Source organism: Lissotriton vulgaris, chromosome 1_1, assembly GCF_964263255.1.
Source record: "Lissotriton vulgaris chromosome 1_1, aLisVul1.2, whole genome shotgun sequence".
NCBI classification, from domain to species: Eukaryota; Metazoa; Chordata; class Amphibia; order Caudata; family Salamandridae; genus Lissotriton; species Lissotriton vulgaris.
Genome location: NC_141685.1, coordinates 1,048,818,014 through 1,048,844,495, shown reverse-complemented (window position 1 = coordinate 1,048,844,495; position 26,482 = coordinate 1,048,818,014). Strand labels below are relative to the sequence as shown.

The window sequence follows — 26,482 nt, the reverse complement described above, 5'->3', positions numbered from 1 at the left end:
CAGCTTCTAGCCATTCTTGTATGGCTGTTGTGATTTCAGTTTGTAGTTCTGGTGTAGGGCCTTTTTTTTAAAGTTCATAGCAGGGGGGAGGAGCTACGACACCAACCAAGATGGCCGCATAGTCTCCCGGCTCCGCTGACCCCCGTCCTCCGCTCGCTTATCCTGTCGAATATCCTGTTTTCCTGCCCCGGATTTGTGTGGGTGAACTAGTCTGCATCCCGATGGTGTGATCGCGGAATTTTTCTGATGTTCTGGTGTGCAGTAACATCGAAAAAATTTTGAGGCCTAACCCAGACTGGAAGCCGGGGCCTCGATTTCTGGTCTACCCGGGTCCAAAGTGAACAACAACGGACTGCCGAGGGTGGTCGGGTCCGGTCTCTGAAACTTTCGAAAATTTCTCTGAACTACTTTGCAACCATCTGCTGCCTGGTGCTGTACCTGAGGTGAGGCGACGGGTGGTGCACGTGCTGCGTCGCGGGGGGCCCCGGCCCGGAGGCTCGGCACTAGCACCGCTGGTGCCCCGGGGTAGGGGTCCCGCCGGGCGTTGTTGCATGTTGCTGGCCCGACCCTCACGGCCTGTTTCTGCTCCGGCGTATCCTGCCCCGGAGAGGGAGCCTCTCCGTGGGGATCGTTATGCCTGCGGCCGAATGGAACCCGGCGGAACGGACTCAATGTGGCCCTTGCTATCCCCTGAGGCGGAAGCCGGGGGCATCTTTCTATCTCTATATTCCGCTATCATTAATTCTGCTTGAGAGTGTGCGTGTGCTGCTTCATCGACTTTCTGTTTGCCAGGTGATTTTTACTTGGGCTACAGACGCCACGCTGATTTGGTTATTTTTAAAAAATTGTGAATATTTTAACTGGTGCATTTTTATTGTGACAAACCTCCCTGTTGGTCCGGACGAGATCTTTACGTCCCAGGGGCCCGACCTGCTCTCTCTCCCCCGGCGCAGCTGAGCACAGCGCTCTCGCCGGCCGGGAGAACGCGGAACCGCCATCTTGGGGGGAGGCAGGGTAGCGCTCCAGCTCCTGGACGCCTCCCGCCCTCCCTCACTATTTAAGTTCCTCCTCCCCCTTAACATACAGATTACTTGCTATCCCCTGAGGCGGAAGCCGGGGGCATCTTTCTATCTCTATATTCCGCTATCATTAATTCTGCTTGAGAGTGTGCGTGTGCTGCTTCATCGACTTTCTGTTTGCCAGGTGATTTTTACTTGGGCTACAGACGCCACGCTGATTTGGTTATTTTTAAAAAATTGTGAATATTTTAACTGGTTCATTTTTATTGTGACAAACCTCCCTGTTGGTCCGGACGAGATCTTTACGTCCCAGGGGCCCGACCTGCTCTCTCTCCCCCGGCGCAGCTGAGCACAGCGCTCTCGCCGGCCGGGAGAACGCGGAACCGCCATCTTGGGGGGAGGCAGGGTAGCGCTCCAGCTCCTGGACGCCTCCCACCCTCCTCCCACTGCTGGATGGTTATGGATATAAAAAAGAGACCAACCCGTCCGCGCAGCGGGCGGGCGCAGCGGGCGCGCCGATGGCGCGCCGAAGACGCGCCTAAGGCAAGCCCGTCTGCGCCCGTCCGCGCCGGACCCGCGCCTAGCGCCAGTCCCCCTGCCTCCCACATTCCAAACATCTCCTGGACCCCGGATCAATTGCTGTTACTCCGCCCGGGTACCTGTATTCCTATAACTCGCTGTAATCCTCAGGATCTGGAGTCTACGGCTTATACCTGCCCTCACTGCAATATCAGTCTCCCCATGATATCTAAAACTCCTCTTATTCCCGCGATTGTTATAGGTCAACCCTCTACCATCTTAAAAGCGGCATTAATCAACTGCAGATCCCTTCCTGCCCATGCCTCTGATATCTGGCTATCCCTTGATACCCATAAGTGGGACATTTTGTTTCTTACGGAAACATGGATCAAAGATTCCTCCAAACCAGACATCCATCTTGCTACTCCCCCCGGCTACTGCTTCATTGGTATTAACCGAGACAACTCTAAGTCCGGAGGAGGTCTTGCGGTTATTGCCAAATCACATTTTAAACTTAAGCTTACGAAAATTCCCAACCTTGGCCTCATTGAAGCCGCCTACTTCACGGTAATGGACTCCGCCAGCATCATCTGTGCGGGCATATTGGTCTACAACCCTCCCTCTGCTTCTTCCTCCTCTCTACAGGCTCTGACACATACTATTGCAGATTACTCCCTCAAACATTCCCATTTTTCTGTATTAGGAGATTTTAATCTCCATATCGATAATCCCTCTTGCTCACGAGCCTCTTCCCTGCTAGAAGCCTTACTTGGACTTACCTTGACCCAATTAGTTATCGGTCCCACTCATATTGCAGGCCATACACTTGACCTCATCTTTTCTAATCATCCTGGTATTTCCTCCTCTCCTCCGATCCCCACTACTTGGACAGATCATTTTCTGATTCCATTTACCATTACGGCCCCTTCCCCTCCCTCCCCCTCCCCTCTTAACAGAGCTAGAGGTCGGAATTGGGCTAAAGTAACCTGTGATTCCTTGGAAACTCATTTACGTTTCCAACTCAATCAACTTGAGGATCTTGATTCTGAGACCACTAGATTTAATTCGACTCTCTGTGCCGCTCTTGACTCTGTGGCTCCTTTTTGTCCTCTCTCCTCTGCTAGATCTCGCCCCTCTGCTCCTTGGTTTTCTCCTCTGCTTCGTGAGGAGAAAAGCAAGTGTAAGCAGTTGGAACGTAAATGGAGACTGAATTATGACCCTCTAGCCAAACTGGCATATAAATCGGCCCGGAATCACTTTCACAAATTGAAACGCTCCTCAATGAGAACTTATTTTTCGACTCTCATTTCACAGGCGCATAATTCCTCCAAAACTCTTTTTTCTATTGTGAAGGACTTTGTTAATCCCCCGGCCTCAAAATCCCAATGTATCCCATCTCAAGTTTTGTGTAATGGTCTTTCTGATTACTTTCAGGAGAAAATAGTCAAACTCTCCTCCTCCTTTGCCCCGGTATCCTCTAACTCCTCTGAAGATAATTTATGTTCTCCTCTCTGTTCTTTTAATTCCTTTAATGAGTTGACTCCAGACCTCGCGCTGTCTTTGCTACACAGCGTTAAGTCTGGTTCTCCCCTAGACCCTGTCGCGGCTAAGGTCATGGGCGTTCTTGCCCCTGTTCTAGTAAATCCATTCCTCTCCATTTGGAATACCTCCCTGTCCTGCGGACAGTTTCCTTCAGTGTGGAAGCAGGCCAGGCTTATTCCCATACTGAAGAAACCTGGTGCTGACCCCCTGCAATTTAGTAACTATCGGCCAATTTCGCTCCTGCCCAAACCTGCTAAGATCTTGGAGAAGGTGGTACAGAGACAGCTGGCGCAGTATCTGGAATCTAACCAGCTCCTACATGACTCCCAGTCCGGTTTCAGAACTGGTTACAGCACTGAGACGGCGCTGGTAGAAGTCTCTGAGATCATTAGGGAATCAGTGGATAGGGGCGAGGAGGCCATGTTGGTCCTCCTCGACCTATCCGCTGCATTTGATACTGTATCCCATACCATACTTGCCACCCGCCTGCAACAGTTAGGGGTAGGAGGTACAGTGCTGGCCTGGACTAAATCTTTCTTGTCCAGTCGTTCCCAGAGGGTTACACTGCACCCTTTTGAATCTGAGGACAAGCCTCTCTTATGCGGTGTGCCCCAGGGTTCGGCCTTGAGCCCTTTACTGTTTAATGCCTATGTGGCTCCTCTTGCCGGGGTAGTTGAGTCCTGGGGTGTCAGAGTGGTCTCTTATGCTGACGATACTCAGCTTGTTTTTTCCTTTAGAGACCACTCTGACTCCTCCTTTTCCAACTTCAGAAACTGCCTTGGCAATATTTGCACATGGATGGCATCAAATCACCTTGCCATGAACACTGACAAAACGGAGGTTCTCTTTTTTGGCAAGAAATCTCCCCCTCCTGCAAATCTCTGGTGGCCCACCGTTTTGAATCCTCCCCCCTCTCCTGTACAAGCGGCCCGTAACCTTGGCTTTACCTTTGACAACGCGTTGTCTGGAAAGGTGCAGGTCAACAAAGTGGTAGGTGCTTGTTTCTCCAAAATGAGAATGATCAGGAAAATTTTCCCCTACCTCCCTCAATCATCTCGCAAAACAGTCATCCAAGCACTCATTACCACTCATCTAGACTATGCGAATAGTCTATATGCAGGTGTTCCCCAATACCTAACTGACCGCCTGCAAATCGTCCAGAACGCGGCAGCCCGGCTCATTGGTAACATTCCTGCCCGTTCCTCGGTTAAGACCTACCGGGCTGAACTCCACTGGCTTCCAATAGCCCGTCGCATTGATTTCAAAATTCTGACCCTGACATTCCGAGCCATCCATGGAATTGGCCCTCTCTATCTGAGAAAACGTCTTATGATCTCGTTGTCAGTCAGACACCTGAGATCTAATAGCCTGCGTCTTCTTACGGTGCCAAGATTTAGGCTTTCTCGTGGTGGCGGCAGATCTTTCACCGTCACTGCTGCCAGGCTCTGGAATAGCCTTCCTCTTGATCTCAGGTTTTCTGATTCTGAACCAGCCTTTCGACGCCAACTTAAGACCTGGTTGTTTACTATTCATTAGGGCTGAAGTTCTCTTAGGCTCAGTATTTAATTTCTGTCTGTGATGTTCCTTGGTCTACTCTTTTTGGGGGCCGTATATCGGTGGTATGTTAGTGGAATATGTTTGACATAGCTCAATAAAGCAACCAGTGGTGTGGCTTCTATGCATGTATTGGTCATGTGGTTCAGCGCTGTAAAAATCTGTTCCCAGTAATCGTGTATTGCCGGGCAATTCCATGACAAGTGTAAAAAATCGGCCTGTGGCACTTGACACCTATCACACACATCGGTATCACGAAGATGGTGCTTGTGCATACTAACCGGAGTGTGGTACAGTCTGTGGAGATATTTGTAGTGTATGATCCTCAACCTGCTGCTGGCCGATATTCTTTCGGTGTGCGAGCAGCAGTATTCCCATTGCTCTTCCGTTATGGGTGCGCCTAGCTCTGCCTCCCATTTGGAGCGGGATGGTGTAGCTCCGGCATTGTGCTGAGTGCGTATGGTGTGATAAAGCAGAGATACTAGTCGTCTCGGCGAAGGTTGCTGTAAGAGTGTCTGCAGTGGCGCAAGTATCGGAGGCTCATCCGGAAAGACTACATGCAAGGATCTAACACCTTGTTTAAGGCGGATGTATAAGAATACATCCAGTGGGGTGCAGTGCGCACCTCGAAACATGCTATCAGAAGTATGGAATTTCCCATTTTCGTACAGGTCCCCCCAATGTTTAATGGACGTACGGTCCTGTAGTTTATGAAAGAGTGCTTCCTGTAAGAGGGGCATGTCTGGATGATACACCAGTGACAGCAGCGGCAAATACAGTACAGGGGTCTCGGATTGGCGCGCAATCTGCTGCCACGCCGTGACCGTGGCATGGACAGTTGTCTGAGTGCGCTCCTGGGTATTTAGAGTCATGTATATAGCGCCCTCTATCGGTATTGGATGAACAAGCCAATGTTCTGCTACCAGCTGCGGCATATATTTGGGCTGATGTATCCAAAAGTATAAATAGTGTGCCTGAGCGCTGATGTAATATTGTTCAAAATCAGGTATGTCGAAGCCAACTGTCGGGTATATTCTTGTTAACACAGCCCATTTCAGTCTAGCCTGTTTGCCCCCCCCCACACTAAACGAATCATCTCAGACCTAAGGGCCTTGAAAAAATGTCGTCCCGGGAAAAAGGGGATATTCAAGAATAAATATAATAGCTGGGGTAAGATCACCCTTTTAATCAGTGATGCCCTGCCTGCCATAGACAGCGGGAGCCTTATCCGGCGATTTACCTTATCAGTTATGCGGGTGAGTGCCACCCCGTAGTTGAGCCTCATGAGTTCCTCCCTATTCCTAGTGATTCCGATCCCTAAATATCGGAGTTCATCTGCACACCACTCCAACGGGTAATCCAGAGGAAAGCGTTCCACTGAGTCAGTTAAGGGGAAGATGCAGGATTTCCCCCAGTTCATCTGAACTCCAGATAGGCGCCCAAAAACAATAAACTCCTGCAAGAGTGTATTCAGATTATTCTGCGGGTCTTTTACATATAGGGTGACATCATCCGCATACATAGAGATCAGGATTTGTGTCATGTTACATTGTAAGGCCATGGCATTGTGATGCTGTCGCAAACGTGCTGCAAAGGGTTCCGTGGCCAGGGTAAATAGGAGTGGGGATAGAGGGCACCCCTGGCGCGTACCTCTAGTAATCGAGAACCTCGGAGACAACTGGCCGTTGATAAGCACTTTGGCCCCTGGCTGATAATACAAAAGATGGATCCAAGACAGAAAAAGCGGTGGAAATCCCTTTCGACTCATTATCGCAAATATGTAATGCCATTCAATAGAGTCGAAGGCTTTCGTGGCGTCTAGAAATATCGCTGTTAAGGGCAATTCAGAGGCAACATTATTCATTATTGTAAAGAGGGTTCTCAAATTATGGGAAGTGGCTCTTCCAGGAACAAACCCAGACTGATCAGGGAGGATAAGATGTTCTAGTAGGAGACTCAGACGTTTAGCAATACGTTTTGCTAAAATGTTTGCATCGCAATTGAGCAAAGAGAGTGGTCGGTGGGCCGGTTTATCTGGTTTCAGCAGGTATATGATGAGGGCCTCCCTCATAGGCGGGGGAGAGATCCCACCTCCACGGACTCTTCATAGACTTCCCGAAGGATTGGGGCCATTATATCAATATAAGTTTTATAGAATTCTACGGGGATGCCATCCATTCCTGTGGCCCTTCCAGATTGTAACTCCATTATGGCCTCGCGAACTTCATCCAATTCAAGCGGTGCGCACAGAAATTCACGATGCCCATCTCTTAGCCAGCCAAGGGCTTTGTCTCCTAAATAATAATCTAGCTCTACATTCGGGGTCCCTGAGGTGGTATATAAACCTTCATAGTGATTGGTAAACTCTTCTAATATACTGGCTGTATCACAGCAGCGCGTCCCATCAACTTTTTCGAGTTCCACCACATAGTTGGAGTATCGCGGTGTACGGACGATATCTGCCAATGTTTTGCCAGGACGCTCCCCCTCCCCGTATCGGCGAGCCTGCCAATGTTTGCCCCTAAAGTGGGTCTCCCTCTGCGCCTCTTCCGTGTATTCTGTGAGTTTGGTCCTGAATTTCTCGTAGGTGTCCCGATCTGGTGCATGGTGCAATGTCTCTTCCAATGTCTTCAGGTCTCGCTCTATCTTACGAAGCATATTAGTTATATCCCTAAGTATCCCTGATCCTTTGTAGATGCAATACCCCCTCAGTGTGACTTTAAAGGCCTCCCAAATGGTCTCTACGCTCTGCACCGATCCCTTGTTGCGCGCAGAAATCCAATATCTCTTCTTGCAGTTCTTTCTGGAAGACTGTGTCCATTAACATTTTTGGATTAAATTGCCATGTGCTGCGCGGCAGGCTAAAATCCGCCGGAGTGAGCGCTAGTCTGACAGGTGCATGATCAGAGTATGTTCGGGCCAAGTGCTGTACCGTGCAGATGGCAGGCCCGAGCCCTAGAGAAACAAACGAATGATCTAGCCTCGCCCAGGTAGCTGCGTGTGCTGTAAAATGTGTGCCTTCCCGCATCAAGGGATGTATGTGCCTCCATGCGTCCAGCAGCTGATGTTCTGTGATGATGTCTTTGATTAGTGCGCCCGCCTTGGTGTGATGATGAGGAGCGGGGTGTGATCTATCTAAGGAAGGAGCATAGGTAATGTTTAAATCCCCACCCCAGACAATGTGATTCGTCCCAATAACTCTCACTGCCTCCCATAAGGTGAAGAAGAAGTCCGGATCGTCCACATTGGGTCCATAACAACACACCAACGTAACTGATTCCATGCCCATGCGCCCCCATGCTATGCAATATCTGCCCTTATCATCACTAACCGATCCTGCCAGGGAAAAAGGCACTTGTTTCTTAATCAGTATAGCAGTGCCCCTAGCATAGCTGGAATAAGAGGAGAAAACACTGTGCATAGCCCATCTAGAGGCAAATACATTAGACTTTTGGGATGCAAAATGGGTTTCTTGCAGCATAGCTATATGCGTGTTGTGTCTGTCTAAATATGCCAGTACCTGGCGCTTCTTCCGAGGATCTCCTAGCCCTCTGACATTCCACGTGATAATGTTCAGTTGTGTCTTACCCTCTTGAGCCATACAGTTGCCAATTAAAAACATCCAAACACAGCGCATTTTACCATAACATCACAGAGCAGCCACTATTCACCGTGAGTTGCTGTGTATCCAATGCATTTCCAACTCTCACTTGCAATGTGCCTCTTCTTAATACAAGGCTGTGTGTGTCTACCATGGTCAAAACATTTAACCCCCAAACGTCCCTGCAGCTCCCTCCCCCCTCCCCCTGAAGCAACCCCAACCTGCCAGCATTATACTGCCACCCCACCCACCCTGAACTGTCCCCCTACCAGGGACTAAACACAGCCCTATTCCTGAGTGAATGGCAAAGAGACAACCCCTCACTCCCAGAACATCCATAGCCGAGGCTGCGGTCCCTGTGAGTATGGAAGAGGGGTGCCCAGCGATCAAGTATTAAGCACTTCGGGGGAACCAGCTATAGATACTGTCTAGGAAAGTACATTGCCCCCCAATCATATGTAACAATACTCACAAGTGTTACCACCATTTCGACAATGTCAATATTGTTAGGAATGTTCATTGTTCTTCCTCATCTGCTGCCGCCAATGGAGATCCCGGTGACCCTTCCTCTTTATTACCAGGTCTGTTCGATTGTTTGAATTGTTTAAGGAAGTCTTCCACTTGTTGTGGCTTTGTGAAGAATTTCTGGCGGCCTTGGTGCGTAACCCTTAAGCGTGCTGGATAGAGAAGAGCGTAGTCAATTTGTAATTTGCACAGTTTCGCCTTGACATCCAGAAACTTTTGTCGTTCTTCCTGAACCATAGGCGTGAAATCAGGGTATATGATAAAGGAGTTACCATCATCATGGTACTGCCCTGTAGGGGACGGTCTCTTGGCAGCGTCAAAGGTGAGTTTCGGTTGCTTCGCATCAGGCCTACCCAAGACTGTGGTGTCCTTAGCGGCGCAGCAGCACCGCGTGGGCGATCCACACACGAATGTCCACAACTGGGACTATAGGTTGGTAGGATCAACAGAGCCACCACCAATGGGGACCGGTAATATGTCGAGGCCACTCCTCTATCGCGTCTCACTTCCACCAGTGCATCGGGAACCTCCGGCGCTCCACGCCCAAGCAGTTTCCAATGTGTTGCACCGCGAGTGCGTCCAGGCGTCTCCTACAGGCTTTGGCTACTCACAAGGGCTAGATGTAATGGCGGTTCACCCGGACCCAGGGCAAGCCGGCCCACAGCGCCCCCGGCGTGTCGTGCAGTCCACCTCTCTCCTCCGTTGTAGCGCTGATGTCAGTGGTATTTCCCGCTTGGGAAGGCGTAGGATGGCCAAGCCACCGCCCCTGTGGCGATTTCACAGTCCAGGCCAGCGACAGTCACCCCCCACATTGGTGCTCGTAACCCCCTGCCACACAGTCAGCAGAGCAACCCTGGAGCTCCCCTAAAAGACCCCGCAACGCAGCAGATCAGTGCAGTCAGCTGGGTCATAAGGATGTGGGGTGGTGAGGGGTAGCAGATTCGATAAAGTTCAAGGTGTCCCAGGGACATGGTCAGCCCACGCGATCCAAGAGGGCAAGCGGAGCAGTGGGGCCCCTCCCGGCTCACCTCCAGTCTCAGTGTCCACCAGGCTCTCCCCCAAGACCAGGCACAGGGGGGGTGGGGAGGATCGGCGATGCCGCCTCTGCTGTCGCAGTGCTCCTCACAGCCTTTTCCGCCGTCTGAGACACCGGTCCGGGGCCCGCCACCGTTTTCGGCCCGCAGCCTCGTGTGAAGCCGTGGGCTTGCGTAGCCGTTGTGGCCGACCTCCAAGCAGGGCCACTTCCACAAGTCGTTCCCGGCGCGCAGTCACTAGTGCCTCGTGGCTGCAATCTTCTGCCTATTTGGCTGAAACTCGGTCAGTGTGCATTGGAGGGGCCTTGCCACCAGTGGATGTCTCTAAAAACCCCGAAAGTTGCCAAATATCAGGATATTTTGAGGATTTCAATCGCTGGGCGGCAAGAGCCTCACAGGAAGGCTACCATCCGCAAGTGCACCACCTAGTTCCCCTCTATACCAATATGCGTTGTGCGCTACGAAGCCGTGTAGAGGCTGCATGTGCCACCAGGCAACCTTATCATCCGCTAGAGCTGCGCACCCCGGTCTACACATGTTCCTTCCTTACAGGAGCTGTTGGCCCGAATCCCAGTGCAGGCTGCTGACCCTCTAGGCACCAGATATCTAAATGTATCGTCCCTACAGGAGCCTTGAACTCCAACCCCTATATAGGTCTCGTGAGCTCCCGGCACCCGAACACCGAGTGATCCCACAGGAGCTGTGAACCCCGAAGCGCTGTATGGGCTGCGCGAGTCTGCATTCACCCCGTCTCCATGTGTGTTATCCCCAAAGCAGCGGTGCCCCGCAAACCCTGCCCAGCTTGTAGACCCTTCCCTGCATCCCGATTCTCTCCTGTACCAACCCAAGCAGTAGATGTGCGCCCCGATCTCAAAGCGCCCTGACTGCCAGGCAGATGTCACACAGTACAAACCTCACCTCTTCTGAACTGTCCTGGAGGGAAGGAAACCTGTGCAGCGGAAGGGAGAGGAATGGAGTGTTGGGCTTCATGAGAAAAGTGGAGCAGGAAAGAAAGGCCCGGGGTGGTGGTCCCCGGGGCTGGGGGGGTCCCTTTGGATATATATATATATATATATATATATATATTCACATAAAAACCACCGGTGGCACATAAGGTATAGTTAGGAAAACCTTATATAGGTCTGGTATACAAACCCAAATTAAGCTCCACAAACATTAGAAAGTTATAATTATCTCCTAATTTTATGACATGTGCGCCACTTATGCACTTATTTCTATCTCATTTGGGACAAACACACCTTAAACTACACATCCATAACAAATTTGTAATTTGCACAGTTTCGCCTTGACATCCAGAAACTTTTGTCGTTCTTCCTGAACCATAGGCGTGAAATCAGGGTATATGATAAAGGAGTTACCATCAAATGATAGTACTACGCCACACCACTCTGCGACACTCCACACTATTCCATAGTATGCAACTATGCTGTATACCTCTCCACTGCATGCTATTCCTCTGTACCCCACTCTACACCACTCCACTGTGCGCTGTTCCACTGTATGCTACTACACTCTAATGCACTCCACTGTACAACACTCAACTCTACGGGAAACCTCCATTACAATTCGGTCATTACAGCGCACTACTTTTACAATGCAACTGCCTTTACATCGCATGTCATTACAACACATTCCATTCCAATGCATGTCATTACAACACATGCCATTAAAACGCATGCCATTACAACGCATCATATGGTAAGTAATGGATATTTTTTTAATTTTAGGGTGGGTATGGGTTTTGGGGTACATGGGAATAGTAATTTTTACCCCTACACTATCCAACACGTACTCTACTGTTCCCCTTAAGGTATTTTGCATTGTAATGGTGATGTAGCTCAGATTTCACCTACATTCAGGCATTGATTGGTTTTTGTGTTTTAGACAAACTGCATTTTAAAATGACACACTGATTTTCGTGGAAATGAAAACACATGAAACATGAAATGAGGCATAGTCAAAATGCTTTCAGTCTGAAATGCTTTCATTTAAAACCCATGCTCAATTAATTAATCCAGGGTGGAAAAAAGTGTTTAGTTTAGATTTAACCTCACCATAGAATGTACATTTAATTTAAGAAATGTTTTTTACTTTTAAAGCAGCACATAATTGTGCTGAAATAACAAGCATTTTGCAGTGTAGTTAAACCTTGTGATTTCAGTTTACTTTGGTAGGCTTACTGTGGCCTCTCTACCCTTGAGATAAGGAATGGAATGTTTCCTCCAGACTCCTCTCCATGAAAGACCTTTGTTCCTCTGTTCCCATCTCAAGAGACCTTGGTTTTGTTGTATATTTAGACAATGCATATTCAGTTCATAACACCTCTTTCTTATAATGTGTATTAATTAATCAACCATGTACCAACACTACATGTGGGGCAAACACATTTTGCCTGAAAAGCTATCATTAGAGCATGTTGCTATGAGCATGTATTAACTGTTTGCGCTTTGAAAATTTGCACTAGTGCATGTGTATGCTATGTTGTACATTGCACATTTTGCATGTTGCGCACGAATTATAGAAAGGCTGCTTTAAATTATTAGCTTTTGCTAGGTAATAATTAATACAGGGTATTAGAATGGTGGGAGGTGAACATAATAGGCTTTTCTTCATAAATTAATGTTCTTTTGTGTTTGTTTTGCCTTAGTATAAATACATTATACAGTATACCTGGACACCAACAACCTGCTGGACTCTACTCAGCATGGTTTTCGATCATACCACCCCACAGAATCTGCTCTGATTGTAGCAACTGAGGAGATCCGCAAAATAGTTGACAGAGGGGGCAGAGCAGTCCTCGTACTATTAGATCTGTCAGCAGCCTTTGACACCGTGAATCACACTGTGTTAGTGCAGCGGCTACAGGAAGTAGGGCTCAAGGGTTTGGCTCTGACCCTCCTCTCATCATTTTTGGAGGAGAAGAAGCAGAGCTTGTACTGGGCGGGCATGCAGTCAGATAGTTTTCATATTCCCCATGGGATTCCCCAGGGATCAACCCTATCACCAACGATGTTTAATATCTATGTCGTTCCCCTGGCCAGACTTATCAGGAAGCATGGTTTCACCCTCGTATCATATGCAGATGATTCTCAGTTTATAATCTCGATAGCTAAACAACCTGAAGACACAGCTGTTAGGTTTCACATGTGCCCTACTGAAATCATGACCTGGATGAACCATAGCTTCCTGAAAATCAATACAGATAAGACAGAGGTTATTGAGTTTGGTCAGGGACAATCCCTGTGGAACAACTCCTGGTGGCAAGTGAGAGCCGGGGAACGTCCCACCCCGTGCCCAAGGTCAGAAACCTCGAAATCATTTTTGATAGCCAGCTAAACTTCTCTGCTCAGTTAAATAGTCTTACCTCTGCCTGCTTCTTTCTAATAAAAACCCTGAGAAAGATATTCCCTGTCATTGCGCAGGAATTACAAAAGACAGTGGTGGTGGCTCTCCTACTATCTAAACTTGACTATTGCAATGCTTTGCTGAAGGGGATTAACAAAACCCAGATGAGTAAGCTACAGTCAGTACAGAATGCTGCTGCGAGGCTACTCCTAAATATACCTAGAGGTCAATCAACCGTGGCAGGAATTAGAGCACTGTACTGGCTCCCCGTGCAGCAACGTGTGGAATTCAAGGCTCTATGCCTGGTTCATAAAGCACTCTACGGGGGAGGGGCCAAGGTCATCCGAAAAAAGTTTCTGCCCTATACCCCCGCTCGCGCTTTGAGATCCAGTAGCCTGGGCCTTCTCCAGATTGATAGGATTAGGCGAGTGAGATGGGGTGGAAGAACTTTCTCTTTTTTATAATTTTTATTTTTTTTATTTTTTATTATTACTTTCAGGTTGCAAATATACACAAATTAACTCGATTACATATTACATGTATACAATATACCATACAGTAAAACACAACACGAAACAAAGCAATCCAACAGAAGTTTACACAAATGAATATTTTAAGTCATTTTCTCGTGGATCCATTGTTGTACCGGAGCCCAAATTTTCATCCCTAATTGTTTCTTCTTCCTTCCTTTAATTGCATATATAGCTGATTCAAAGTTAAATTTTGCTAGCAAGCGGGCCCTCCACATAGAAAACGATGGTGGATCTGGGTTGATCCATTCCTGAGTAATGCATGCCCGATATTCAGATACTATAATAAAGATCAAGTGTTGTTGTTCGCTTACTGAAGTATCTAATGATAGCCCAAATAAAATCAATTCTGGTGTAAGAGTTATCGTTCTCCCTGTAATTCTTTCAATGAAAAGTTGTATTTGCTGAATAATACCATGTAATTTGGAGCATGAGAAAAACATATGTATTGAATCTGCTCCCATCTGTGTACACCGATTACACATTATACCAGCAGTACCCCCCCATTTCATGATTTTTGCTGGGGTATGATAAAGATCAAACATAGCCATATAGTGCTGGGTTCTTGATCGTCCTGTAATTAGAATAGTATTAGCTATTGTAATTGATTCCTTTAACATCAAGTCATCTACACACAATTTTTCCTCCCATTTATGTTGGATCGCAGAAAGATCATCTGGGAGATAAGTTATAAGAAGGTTATAAAAATAACCTATTTTTCTTTTAACAAACAGAAGAACTTTCTCAAACTGTGCAGCAAAGTTATGGAACAAAATGCCAACAGCCATGAGATTTCAGTCAAATCGACAATCCTTTAGGAAAGATCTGAAAACTTGTCTGTTTACCTTAATCTAGCTTTGATAACATAGGCTGTACCACTTCCTTACACATCAGTGCCAAGACGCCACGGCATTCAAGCGCTTTACAAACACACATCCTATTTGGGCCCACATTAAAATGCCTATCTAAGAATCCAGCATGGCTGAGAATTGTCAGCAGTGTGCTGAATGGGAGACATATGCGCAGAAGAATGTGCCAGCTGCAAGAGCTGCCAAGTGGCTCAAGTGAAGACACATAGGTCAAGGCCACAATGATCTGAACACTCCTGTCACCATACCAATGTACCGGTGTTTGTGGGAGAGCGTCATCCCTGTGTGCGATGTGAAAGCTAAACGGAAGTTGATTGATATTTTGCCACTTAAGATGTTGCAGGAGATGTTCCTATTGATACATGTTATGTATATTGCTCTTAGTATTAAGCCCCTTTTGTCAGAACCGGTATGGGTTAGACTTGCGATGAGAACAGGATGCTAAGATCCCTATGTCACCTTTGCCAATATAATGGTATGCGTTATAATGGAATGCCTTGTAATGGCATGCGTTGTAAAATCATTCGACGTAATGGTATTTGCGATGTAAAAACTGCGTTGTAAAAGCAGGCTTTGTAATTGTTTGCGTTGTAACATCATATATTCAACTCTACACCGCTCCAATGTACGCCACTCCATTTTACACAACTCCACTGTACACTAATATACTGTCGGACAATCCGCTCTCTGCTGTTCCATGGTATGCAACTCCACTCTACACCATTCCACTCTATGCTTTTCCACTGTATCCCACTATACGGTACGCCACTCCACTGTACCCTACTACACTCTATGCTATTCCACTCTACACCGCTGCATTCTATGCCACTACAATATAAAAAAAAGAAATTCGATAAAGCTCTTACCTTTGCACCACATGTAAAAACCATAACTGGTTCCTGCTTCTCTATTGTAAAAAGTCTGAAAAAAATTAGTTTACTTTTGCCGGAATCTACCAGGAAAACCATTGTTCTTTCATTAATCACTTCACGATTAAACTATGCAAATATTCTCTATCTGGGATTCCCAGACTATCTGCTTCAGCGTTTATAAGGGATCCAGAATGCAACTGCTTAGCTCCTGCTGAACATTCCTCAACAGGATTCTATATCTGGACATTAAGATCCTGTTATTAGCTTTGTGTGTGTCAATGCATTATTTTTAAATGTCTTCTGTTTACCTTCAGAGCTTGTCATGATAAAGACCCTGTCTATCTCAGGAATACCTTCCCTCTGATACTCTTAGATCCTCTAATCAGTTACTGCTGATGGTCCCTTCGGTTTTGTGCGCTCACCTGGGAGGTCGCTCCTATTTTTTTTAGCCCCTAAGCGGTTGAATGCTCTCCGGAACTAACATTCGTGCTGCACTCAATGAAGCCTTCATGAAGTGACAGTGTTTCAGTCAGTTTCATCTTTTTTTCTCCTTTTATTTGTAATTAGCTTGTAGCGCCCGACGTCTTTAATACAACTATGCACTTTACAAATGACATATTTTCCATTCATTCATTTATTCAGTCAATATATGCTATTCCACTGTATGCCAGTTCACTCTACGCCACTCTACTCTGCCCTATTCCACTGTATGCCACTTCACTGTACGCTACTCCACTCTCTGCCACTCCACGCCACTCTACTGTATGCTGTTCCACTCTACCGATCTACACTGTACGCCACTTCACTATACGACGCTGCACTGACACTTGACTATATGCTACTCCACTCTACGCCATTCCCACTCTATGCCTTTCCACTGTATGAAACCCCACTCTACGCTATTCCACTGTATGCCACTCCACTCTATGCTATTCCACCGTATACCACCCCACTGTACTCCACTCCACTGTAGTCTACCCCACTACACTGTGCTATTACAATCTACACCACTCCACTCTACTTTACTCCACTATACCCCACTCCCTGTACGCTATACCAGTGTGTGCAACTACATTCTGTGCCACTCCACTATGTGCTACTGCACTCTACCACACCCCACAACACTACAGTCTACAGCACACCGCTGCACACTACGCCACTCTACCCTAATACACTTTTTGCCACTTCACTGTACAACACTCCACTCTCTTCCCCTGTTTGCTACTTCACTATACGCCACTCTACTCTATGTCACTCAACTGCACACTATTCCGCACCTGCCAACCCCTCTAGGCTATTCCACCTTATGCAACTCCACTCTACACCGCTCCACTCTATGCTGTTTCACACTGCCCCCCTCAACTGTACGCCACTTCAGCGTATGGCACTACACTGTATGCTACTACACTCTGCGCTATTCCACTCTTCTGCCCTGCACTGTAAGCCACTCCAATCTATTCTATTATATTGTTGTTACTGTTATTATTATACTTATTTTTACGGATTGTGTACTACTGAGGGATTTCATGTTTAAACAGAGATTACCTGAGTGGTTGTCTAACTGTGTGTATGCGTGTGTGTGTGGCTGAATGTGTGAGTGAGTGAGTGTGTGACTGGATGTATGGGTGAATAAGGAGGTCTGTGAGTAGGTGTATAGGTGAGCTAGTGGGTGCGCTGGTGCCTGTATGAGTGAGGGAGTGACTGCATGATTAATTGAGGCAGTGATTTTATGGATGAGTGAGTGACTGTGTGAGTGGCTGTGTTGGTGAGTGAGTGGGTGTGTAAGTGGTCTATGGATGAGTGATTGGGTATGTGAGAGACTGTAAAAGGGAGTGGGTGTGTGGTTGTACCAAAACGGTTTCCCAGTGCTAAGCTGCACCAGATACAACAAGACTGGCCTTTATAGTCACCAAAGTCCGAACAACCAGGTTTTTAACTTCTTGCGGAAAACCAAGAGAGATCGACATGCTCTCCGAGCAGGAGATAAGGAATTCCACAGCCTCAGGCCTAAGTAGTAAAAAGCACGACCTCTTTGATGGTGGTTCCTAATTCTGGGAATTACAGGAAGATCAAGATTGCCTGAGCACTAAGACCCCCTAGGTGTATATGGTGATACCAGAGATTTGAGATAGAAGGGGCCAGAATTAGAGAGACATTTGTGCACATAGCGTAATGCTTTGAGTTGAACTCAGTGTTCAGTTGGCAACCAGAGTTTAGCCATGGTGTGTTTTGCACTATCTGAAGCTTTTTGAGCAAGCCCTTTGTAACACCTAGGTAAAGAATGTTACCGTAATCCAGCCTGGAAACGACCTAGGCCGGGATAATGGTTCTTTGGGTGGAGACAGGAAGACAACCCAGAATTTTCCTTAGCCATCTTAAAATGTCAAAACTGGTGGACACCAGCTTGGTGATTTGGTGACTCACTGCCTGTCATCAAGCTAGATCCCCTGGATTCTTGACAACAGGTACTGGAGTAGGAACAGTACCCATAGCCTCTGGCCATAGATGAGGACCCCAAAGATGGAGGAGGTTGCCCACCAGCAGAACCTCGGTCTTATACCCATTAAATTTAAGAGAATTAGCATTCATACAGGAAGAAAATTGTGAGGCAGCTGGTCAGAGCCACTGCCCTACACTTCTCCTGAGATGACAGGGAGACAATGAACTTGGTGTCGTTGACATATGAAAGAAGAGTAAGACCGTAGTTTTCTACAATATCTGCAAGTGGCCTTACGTAAAGGTTAAAAAGGGTCAGACTAAGGGTGGAGCCCTGAGGGACACCAGATGGTAAAGGATATGACTTTGAGCTGAGCTGATGAGTGTGAAACTGAAAAACATGGTTTTGCAGGAAAGATCCCAGCCAAGACAGGGCCATACCCTGCACACCCATTGCCTCTAGTCTTTGGAGGAGAGGGTTGTGGTTCATTGTGGATAAAAGAATCAGTGCAGCATTGCCACCATTATCTAACGGATGCCTCGGACATTCTGACTCGGCGAGAGTGGGCGGCGCATGAGCTGTTTATTCATGTGCTTTTCCAAAACTTTGACCAGAGTAGGCAATAGAGATATCAGCCTATAGTTAGACCAGAAAAAGGAACCAAGTTTGGCTTTTTAAGCAAGAACCTGACTATTGCATGTTATCAAGATTTTGGACCAGTGCCTTCAGAAAATGAATCTTTTAGAAGCTCAGCGAGTAGCTACAGAAATTGCAGGTCGAGTTTGCCAAGTACCAAAGGAGGACAAGGGTCCAGAAGGGAACCTGATTTGGTGATGGTAAGGAGCGATGAGAAAGTCAGGAGATCCAGGGGCTGAAATGAGCTAAGTGAGCAAGGCATGGGGAGATGCACCTGATGGCAATTAGGGTCTAATGTAGTGGGAAAAGAGGCCTGAATGTCTGCAATTTTATTTGAAAAAAAACCTAGCTAACTCATTGCACTGAGACTGTGAGAGACGCACAACTGGGACAATGTTTGCGGGATCTGACAGAGTTTTGACAACTTGGAAAACAGTTTTAGGGCAATTTTGATTCAATGGTTTTTTTTCAGAAAATAAAGAGGCTCTGGCAGCACAACAATTTTTGTGGTAGTCCTTTAAAGCCGACTTATACTGTAGTTTGTCCTCTTCATGGTAATATATTCCATACTCTTTCCAGGGCTTGACAGATCTTTTTATTTTCACGCAAAATATAATTAAACCAACAGGCCAGTGGAAAGATTCTGTGATGCTTTCAGCTCATGGAGGGAATTAAGGAATCAAGCTAAGACCTAATCCAACTATCAATAATGGGTGCGTCAGTTAACACTGAGTTGCACCGCATCTGGCACTTCAACTCCAAAGTGGACTTTAGATCAGGAGCATTAAGATTCGATCAACACCTGCCGAACGGGATGCACAAGAGAATAGGAGGGAAAAGGGACGGCAAAATGATCAGACCAAGAAAGGGGAATTGGCTGATCCACTCGCAAGCTCTTCAGATTTGAGAATATAGGATCAATCAGATGATTAGCCTCGTGAGTGAGAGTGTTGTTAATAGGCTGGACATTTAGGGCCATTAATATCCTCAATCAATGAGGAAGCAGTTTTACAGGTTTTATTTTCAAGATAAATTTTGAGATTCCCCGAGTATTGTAAAGTTGGCATATTTTACAATATACAGGGATCAGCCTCAGTCAAGCTGGTGCTCCATTTGCTCGCAGATCCAGTGGAGCGATTAATCAAAGCACCTGACATGGCAAAGTTATTAGATAGGGACAGGGAGAAAGCCTCACAATCAGGAATGATGGGCTTGTCCATTTTGCAAACATACTGTACCATAAAAATAATCGCAATGCCTCACCCTTTCTTATCTATGAAATCCACTCTATGTATGCAGTAATCCGAGGGCAGTGCTGCAAAAATATCTGGAATTGAGGACCCCTTAAGCAAAGTTTCGGTTAAAAACAACAGCGTCAGGGCCATGGTCAGTTAGAAAATTCAACATTTTGGAATGGTGTTTGACTAGTGAGCAGCAATTAATATTGAAAAACTTAAGGTGGTCAGATCTGGGTTCTTGCGTAGCAGCACCTTTAGGGGGTGAGTGGTAGCAGTTGGTATGAGTTTTCACTGCTGAAAGAGAATCAGTGAGTGTGAACTTACAATACAGGCATTTTCCCCCCAGGGACTCTAGATTCCAAAAGGAGGGACAGGCTCTTGGAGTAGTGAGACGGAGGGCAAGTAATTGGGATGTAGAGTAGACCAGCCTATCAGGAGACAGTGGACCAGTGTTCCTGGCCTCTGGGCTCATTCAGCCATGATTAGGCGCAGACAGACTTGTCTTTGGTGCACCTGTGGCGCGTCTGCAAAACAGCCATGATTAAATAGGCTGGCCAGGAGCGAGAAAGTGGCTGCTAGATGCTAAAGTGCTACCCACTCTTGAGAGATGGCCAGATAAGATGGCCGCTGAGTGCTATAAATTCCCCCCAAACTAAATTGTTCCCAGCGGACTAGCAGCAAGTATTTTCAAACTTCAAATTCCCTAATACATTTTACACAAAACACAAACACATATTCAAGAGTGATTTTAAAATGCGAGGATATTTAAAAGGCCAAAATGGCCATGAGGAGTGCCACATGTACCATTAGTGTAGCGGACCTGCCCGCGCCACGGCCATGATTAAATATGCTGGCCGGGGCCAAGCGAGAGGATGGCAGGTGCTAGAGCGCTACCTGCTCCTGAGAGATGGCCCAATAAGATGGCCGCTGAGTGCTATACATTCCCCCCAAAACACATTTTTCCAGCGCATTAGCAGCAAGTATTTCCAAACTTCAAATTTCTCAATACAGTTTAGACAAGACACCTCCGTACAAACTCTTGTCACCTCACTTGCCCAACTACATTAATTATAACTCGCCTCTTCTCCATCCATTTGTGAAATGATAACATTTATAACAACACTTATGACATCTGAAATGATATTAATTGAGAGAACACAGTACATGGTAGAGTGGTGAGTTATAGTTAATGTATTGTGGGGAGTGAATTGACACAAGTGTGTATGGTGATGCGTGACTTGTAGTAAATTGAAGGTGATGCGTTGATTAAAAATTAAAGTTATAACTAGTGGTGCATAAATTAGAAATTTAAGTCCTAATTATAACTTCTATAACCTTAGAAGGTCTAAGATTTGTATAGTTTACGTTAGGGTTGTATAGACAAAATAAGTTTTCCAAGCTATAACTTAGCTTTAACATTTGTTTTTTTAAATTAATAAACCCACACACGAATATATCACTGTGGCAAGAGGAGGCATTCGTAATATTAATTGTTAGGAGTTTGCTAGAAGGTACGCAATAAATAATGCACCAACATTATGAATATAGTGAAATTGTGGGTAAGGTTTTGGCATTTAAAACAAGATTTGACATGAACTAGAAATAGAATAGATGCTATTCAAAATACAAAGGGAGATGTTATGTACAGTTCAGATAATATTGTATCAGTGTTTCGAGAATAGTGTCAGGATTTATTTGAAGAAAAAAACAACCCTACGCAAAGTTTGATAGATTCATATCCAGATACCATAAATTTAGAATCTCTATCACATGATGAACAAAAAAAGTTATAAGCACCTTTCACAAATAATAGGAGAAAATACAATCTCAGCGTTACCGGTTTTAGTATGTTATTATAGCAGTTCTTTTACCTTTGTTATTGGGGGTACAAGAAAGATTGCTAGATCCCGCAATCATGGTTCCTTACTAATATAGTAATATTTCTTAAGTAAAATAAACTCCCTTTAGATCCAAGCTCTTATAGGCCTATTTCATAAATGAATAGAGAGTCAAAAATGTACTCTAACAATTATGGACATATGGCTGAGCAGGATCATTGTCAAATTAGTTCCACCTTGGAAATATAGGCTTATCCCAGCAAGAGGAACAATTGATCCTATTGCCAAAGAATTTACACTATTTGATATTGCTAGCTTCATGACTTCTTCTTCTGCAATGATCCTGCTTGAAGCAGAATAAGCCTCTGACAGAGTATAACATGCTCATATCTGTGGAAGACTACTAAAAGAATAATGCTCTGATAAACAGTCCCCTTACAGAGCACCTGAAGCTAAGATACAATCTGTGGAAAAAGGTAAAAAAGCATAGGATAATTCTCAGCCCTCCTCAATGATGCCCATGTTGATTTTGCTCTGTATTTAGAACCCTTTTTACTTAAGCTTTTAGATAATGATAGAAACTAACCAATAGATTATGATAGAAACTAACTAATAGAATATAAAGGGTATGCTACCACGATAATGGCTCATGCTGATGATATCGCTGTAACAACATCGTCTGTGGACATATCTATTTAAGCGATACAAAGAGAGGCCAACACTTTTGGGGAAATCTTTGGTTATCCATTAAATCATACAAAACTGGCGCATACATTTTGTATAACGCAAGATTTTAGAATAGATGAGATCGCCATATATCTTCGTATAAATCTGACTCGCATATGTTGGTCACTTTCCTATACCTGTTCAGGGTGATTCCAATAACTTTAAGGGTGGTTTGGTTCAACAAATTAGACTCAATCTATAGCAGCTTTATATGGGCTTATTAGGGTCCACTGAGGGCATTGAAATATTTTATGCTTCTGTTAGCAAAAATATGTTGGGCACTACAACATTTTTAATGCTTTTACTTCTTTGCTGTGTTAATACATATAGCCATATTAGTCAGTGGCCTCTATAATTCAACTTTCAATAGTACTGGCTATATATCAAGAATGCTGAGGCAATGAAGCAGGTAGCTTCTATCACTACTTTGGAGAACAGAGTCACCATAAAAAAGTGTGCCTCAAAGTTGTGCAATCTGCTATTCGGATGTGGAAAGTGTGGTCTATGGGGTTGAGTGCGCTACTGGGGTGTAAGCGCATCCCTGTGGTGGGCACACTTGTGTGGACCTGTGTGTGTAACAACAACACAGTGTATTCCAAAAGATTCAGAGTTCCAAAAATTTAGGAAGTTTTCAAAGTTTAATTCGGATTTCCATAGGTATATATCATATTATCATCATATGAATTGGTTAACGTGTGTTGATATCATCATTAAACATGGGAGAAGTGTGGTCTAGACTTTTTAAAATGAATAACTACTATACAACACTATGGCAGTCAGCAATGTTTTCTGCAGTATTCCCCGACTACGATTGTAGGACATGGGGAACATTTTGGAACTATGTCCCAGTAGCTCTATGCTGTATGTGACTATGGTGTTATCAGTAATGCCATTAATGTAATTTGAAATGTCATGAGTGATGTCATCAATGATGTCATGTTACATGTCATGAGTGATGTAATATGGTAGGTCCTAAGCAGGGCATGGGGGTGCAAGTTATAGATAGCTCAGTAAACTATAACTAGTGAATTTCGGTGTTTCAGGATTAGTTTTTACCCCCGCACCGTGCATGACCCTGCACGATGGAGTTTTAGCCACAGGGCCCAGCCTTCAGCCTGGCCCTGCATCCAATATCCCGCGATCGCCGAACCCCTTGTGTAGAAGAGAGTGGTTACAATTTTTTACATGTGTGTTTTGTTTTCCCATTTTGTTTACAAATTTCAAAAAACTGCTTTCCTAATTTTTTTTCCACTTTTTTTTTTCCTTTTCACAATTTGTTTACAGTATCTAACTATTATTATTGTGAATTTGTTTTGATATAGCTTAATACCTTTGTGAACATATTTTATTATTTATTTTATTTTTTACTCAAGTCTTTGTGTTCTGTTTGGAGTTGCTGTTCCATGGACTATCTATATATTTTATTCCTTTTACCACAGGCCGCAACGTTATGGCAGTGTCTGCAATATATTCCAAAATGTTGCATGTTGTCATCATTATCTTCCCCTACTTGTTCCAGCACCTCCTCTGGAAAAGTTGGTTCTCTTTCTACTGCTCGCTTCTTCTGCATCTCTGCATGCTCTATACTGTTTGGGTGCATAACCCTCATGTTGTTCCACATTCTTATTGTTCCCAGTAAATACTGTCCCCTTTTCCCTCTATGTCGCACCTTCTGGCACAAAGTGCACATAATCTTCTGAGCACGTATTATTTTTTGCTAGCTAGAAGTGCGAAAAACTGCCATCCCAGAGACTCCTTTGCTGGACTTGCGTGTTGCTTTGTTGCGTAAGTGCTTGGGGAACACGGATGTCATCATCTTTAGATGGTATATCATATCATGATTAAGGCTCGTGGATGATGCGCTTTGTATTTTGCTGGTCTCCAATTTTATGTGAGCCCATGATGACTTCAGAGTGCAATTTCTGCTAACTGGCGCTGTTAAACACCAAATCCAGTAATCTTGGTCAGGAAAATAATTTTAGCTTTTTTGATTAATGTCTCCAGAGTATCCAATCAAATGGCTGCTTTAATTTTTTTTATTTTTTTTAACCTCCCATTGATATCTGCGGTACTCTTGTGGGACCCATAAAACTAATTAGAATGTCCCAAGGGTATCCCTCAAGGGTTTACCTCCAGTTCCAGGTCAAGCTAAACAAATGTGTTTACTATGAAGGGGCATTTTATTCAACGTTTGGCCCAAATGGGAACGTTTTCTTGAATGTTTTAGTGAAATGCCAGAGTTTTTAGGTGTTGCATTAGCTGAAAATGGTACACCGGAAGCTATGATAGATAGAGAAACGCCATTTGATAGGCTAATGTCATTCGTTTGAGGCATAGGGAGGTAATTCCCACCTTCTTACTATTATTAGGGAGTGGTGGTTCACACTAGTGACACCCTGTTCACTATCTACTGTCTTTTGTTTCCTTTTTTGACAGTTTGGGGAATTTTAACCTGAAACAAAAAATGGCATCAGGAGGAGAAGACCAATAAGATCACTCTAGCGATGAAGAGAAGCAGCAGGACGACTCACAAAGCACTCTCAGTCCATCGTGTGGGAGATTTTCACCATCCAATCAGGTGAAAGGAATGTGTCGGCGAAGGTGGTGACCTGCAATCTGTGCAAGTAGCAAATTTACAGAGGCAATGGGAAGAAGAAGTATTCGTCTGTACCTCTGGGATATTGACTTGAAATACACCAGGTAACTCAATGCTGCAAAGATAAAACAGCAAGAGGATGAAGGAGCCTTCACATCTAGCACTCCACTTCACAGTGTCTAACCTGGTGACACTGCTTCTCCCAATGCTGCTGCTGCCCTGAGCCAGGAATGCAACTGCCTCTACCAATGAATTGTTTTTTATTGTATGAATTGCGGCACATTTGTTTCTGTAGTGTAGCAAAGTACCAGCACCTGGGAAGAGCTCTTGACCGCAAACGAGCAGGTGCACAAAAAATAAGGTTTTTTTAATACAAGTTTACTTTTGATGCCCCCTTTTTCATGTTTTTAGTTGAATCCCCAAAACAGTCTGTCGTGTCTTGTCTATTAATGTTAATATAGTCTTATAGTCCACCAGAGCAGTATAGCCTGCTACAGCAGACTATGAATGTATAAGAACACTAAGCTTTATGATGACAGTAGGTCCGTATATACCATCATAGCCCGCCTTAGAAGGATATACTGGTAGTTAAAGGCCACTCCAAAGTAACTACCCCATTCCAAAAGTGGACACTTATAATAAGGTAATACGCCTTTAATCTCCGCTATGGGCCTTCAGCCATGTGCAGCATACGTTTGGACACCTGGCCTGGTCAGTGGCTAGAACCTGCGTCCACCCACCCACATTCGGTCAACCCTGTACTGCGCACAGCCTTCTGCCATGAACAGCGTGAGGTTGGGCACAGGACCTGGCCTTTGGACAGGCCATACGCCAGTCATCCCCCGCCCACACACACACACCCCTCGAGGGCAGCCAACCACCCACTGCAGAGAGCCTTCGGCCAAGTGCAGCATGCTGTTGGCAGCAGAGCCTGACCTCTATTCAAATGCAATGCAAGGTTTTAATACCCTTGATTGACATTTTAGAGTATTTTACTGCAAGACTTTACATTTTATTGCTTTACAAGAGAGGATGTTTCTACCTATTTAGCACTCAATCTTTAGGTGCTATGATGCCCTTGTCCACCCCAAACTTAATTTTGTCCCATGCTTACCGAGTTTTTCCACGGAGAGGCTCCTCTGCCTAGGCTTGGATCCCTCGTGGCCAGATGTGATTTTCAGGCTGAAGTTGGTGAAGAGAGGTACATCCGCCATGGGAATGGAACAGATGTAGTACATTGTCTTCTCTGCCATTTGCTGGGTGCTCAGGATGCATGCCTTCTCATCTTGCCCCCTGTGAACATCAATACGCTCAGAGGCAACCCATGAACAGATTATCCTACTCATTCATTATCCCATGACTCCCTGAACCCTGTGTGTCCCGCTGCATGTCCCTCTCCCAAACCTACACAACTTGTCCAATTTTGAACCTTGTATAGAATCCCAAGTGAATCCCCGCAGTTAGTGCTTAGAGCATTGTTGGACTTTCAAACGCCATGCAGGTAACTAATAAGACTATTTTATAATACTGTGATATACACCATTCATTTATCAGTGTCTTTAGTGGCCATGCATAACTGT

General features: G+C 45.3%; 1 protein-coding gene across 1 annotated transcript in view; it reads right to left on the bottom strand.

Moving 5' to 3' along the window:
- Positions 1-26,482, bottom strand: part of EPOR (erythropoietin receptor) — a 195,634-nt gene that overhangs the window by 77,867 nt on the left and 91,285 nt on the right. The window contains exon 3 of the mRNA XM_086962765.1: positions 26,017-26,195. Coding sequence (XP_086818891.1) covers positions 26,017-26,195 — 179 coding nt within the window. The remainder of the gene's footprint in view (positions 1-26,016; positions 26,196-26,482) is intronic.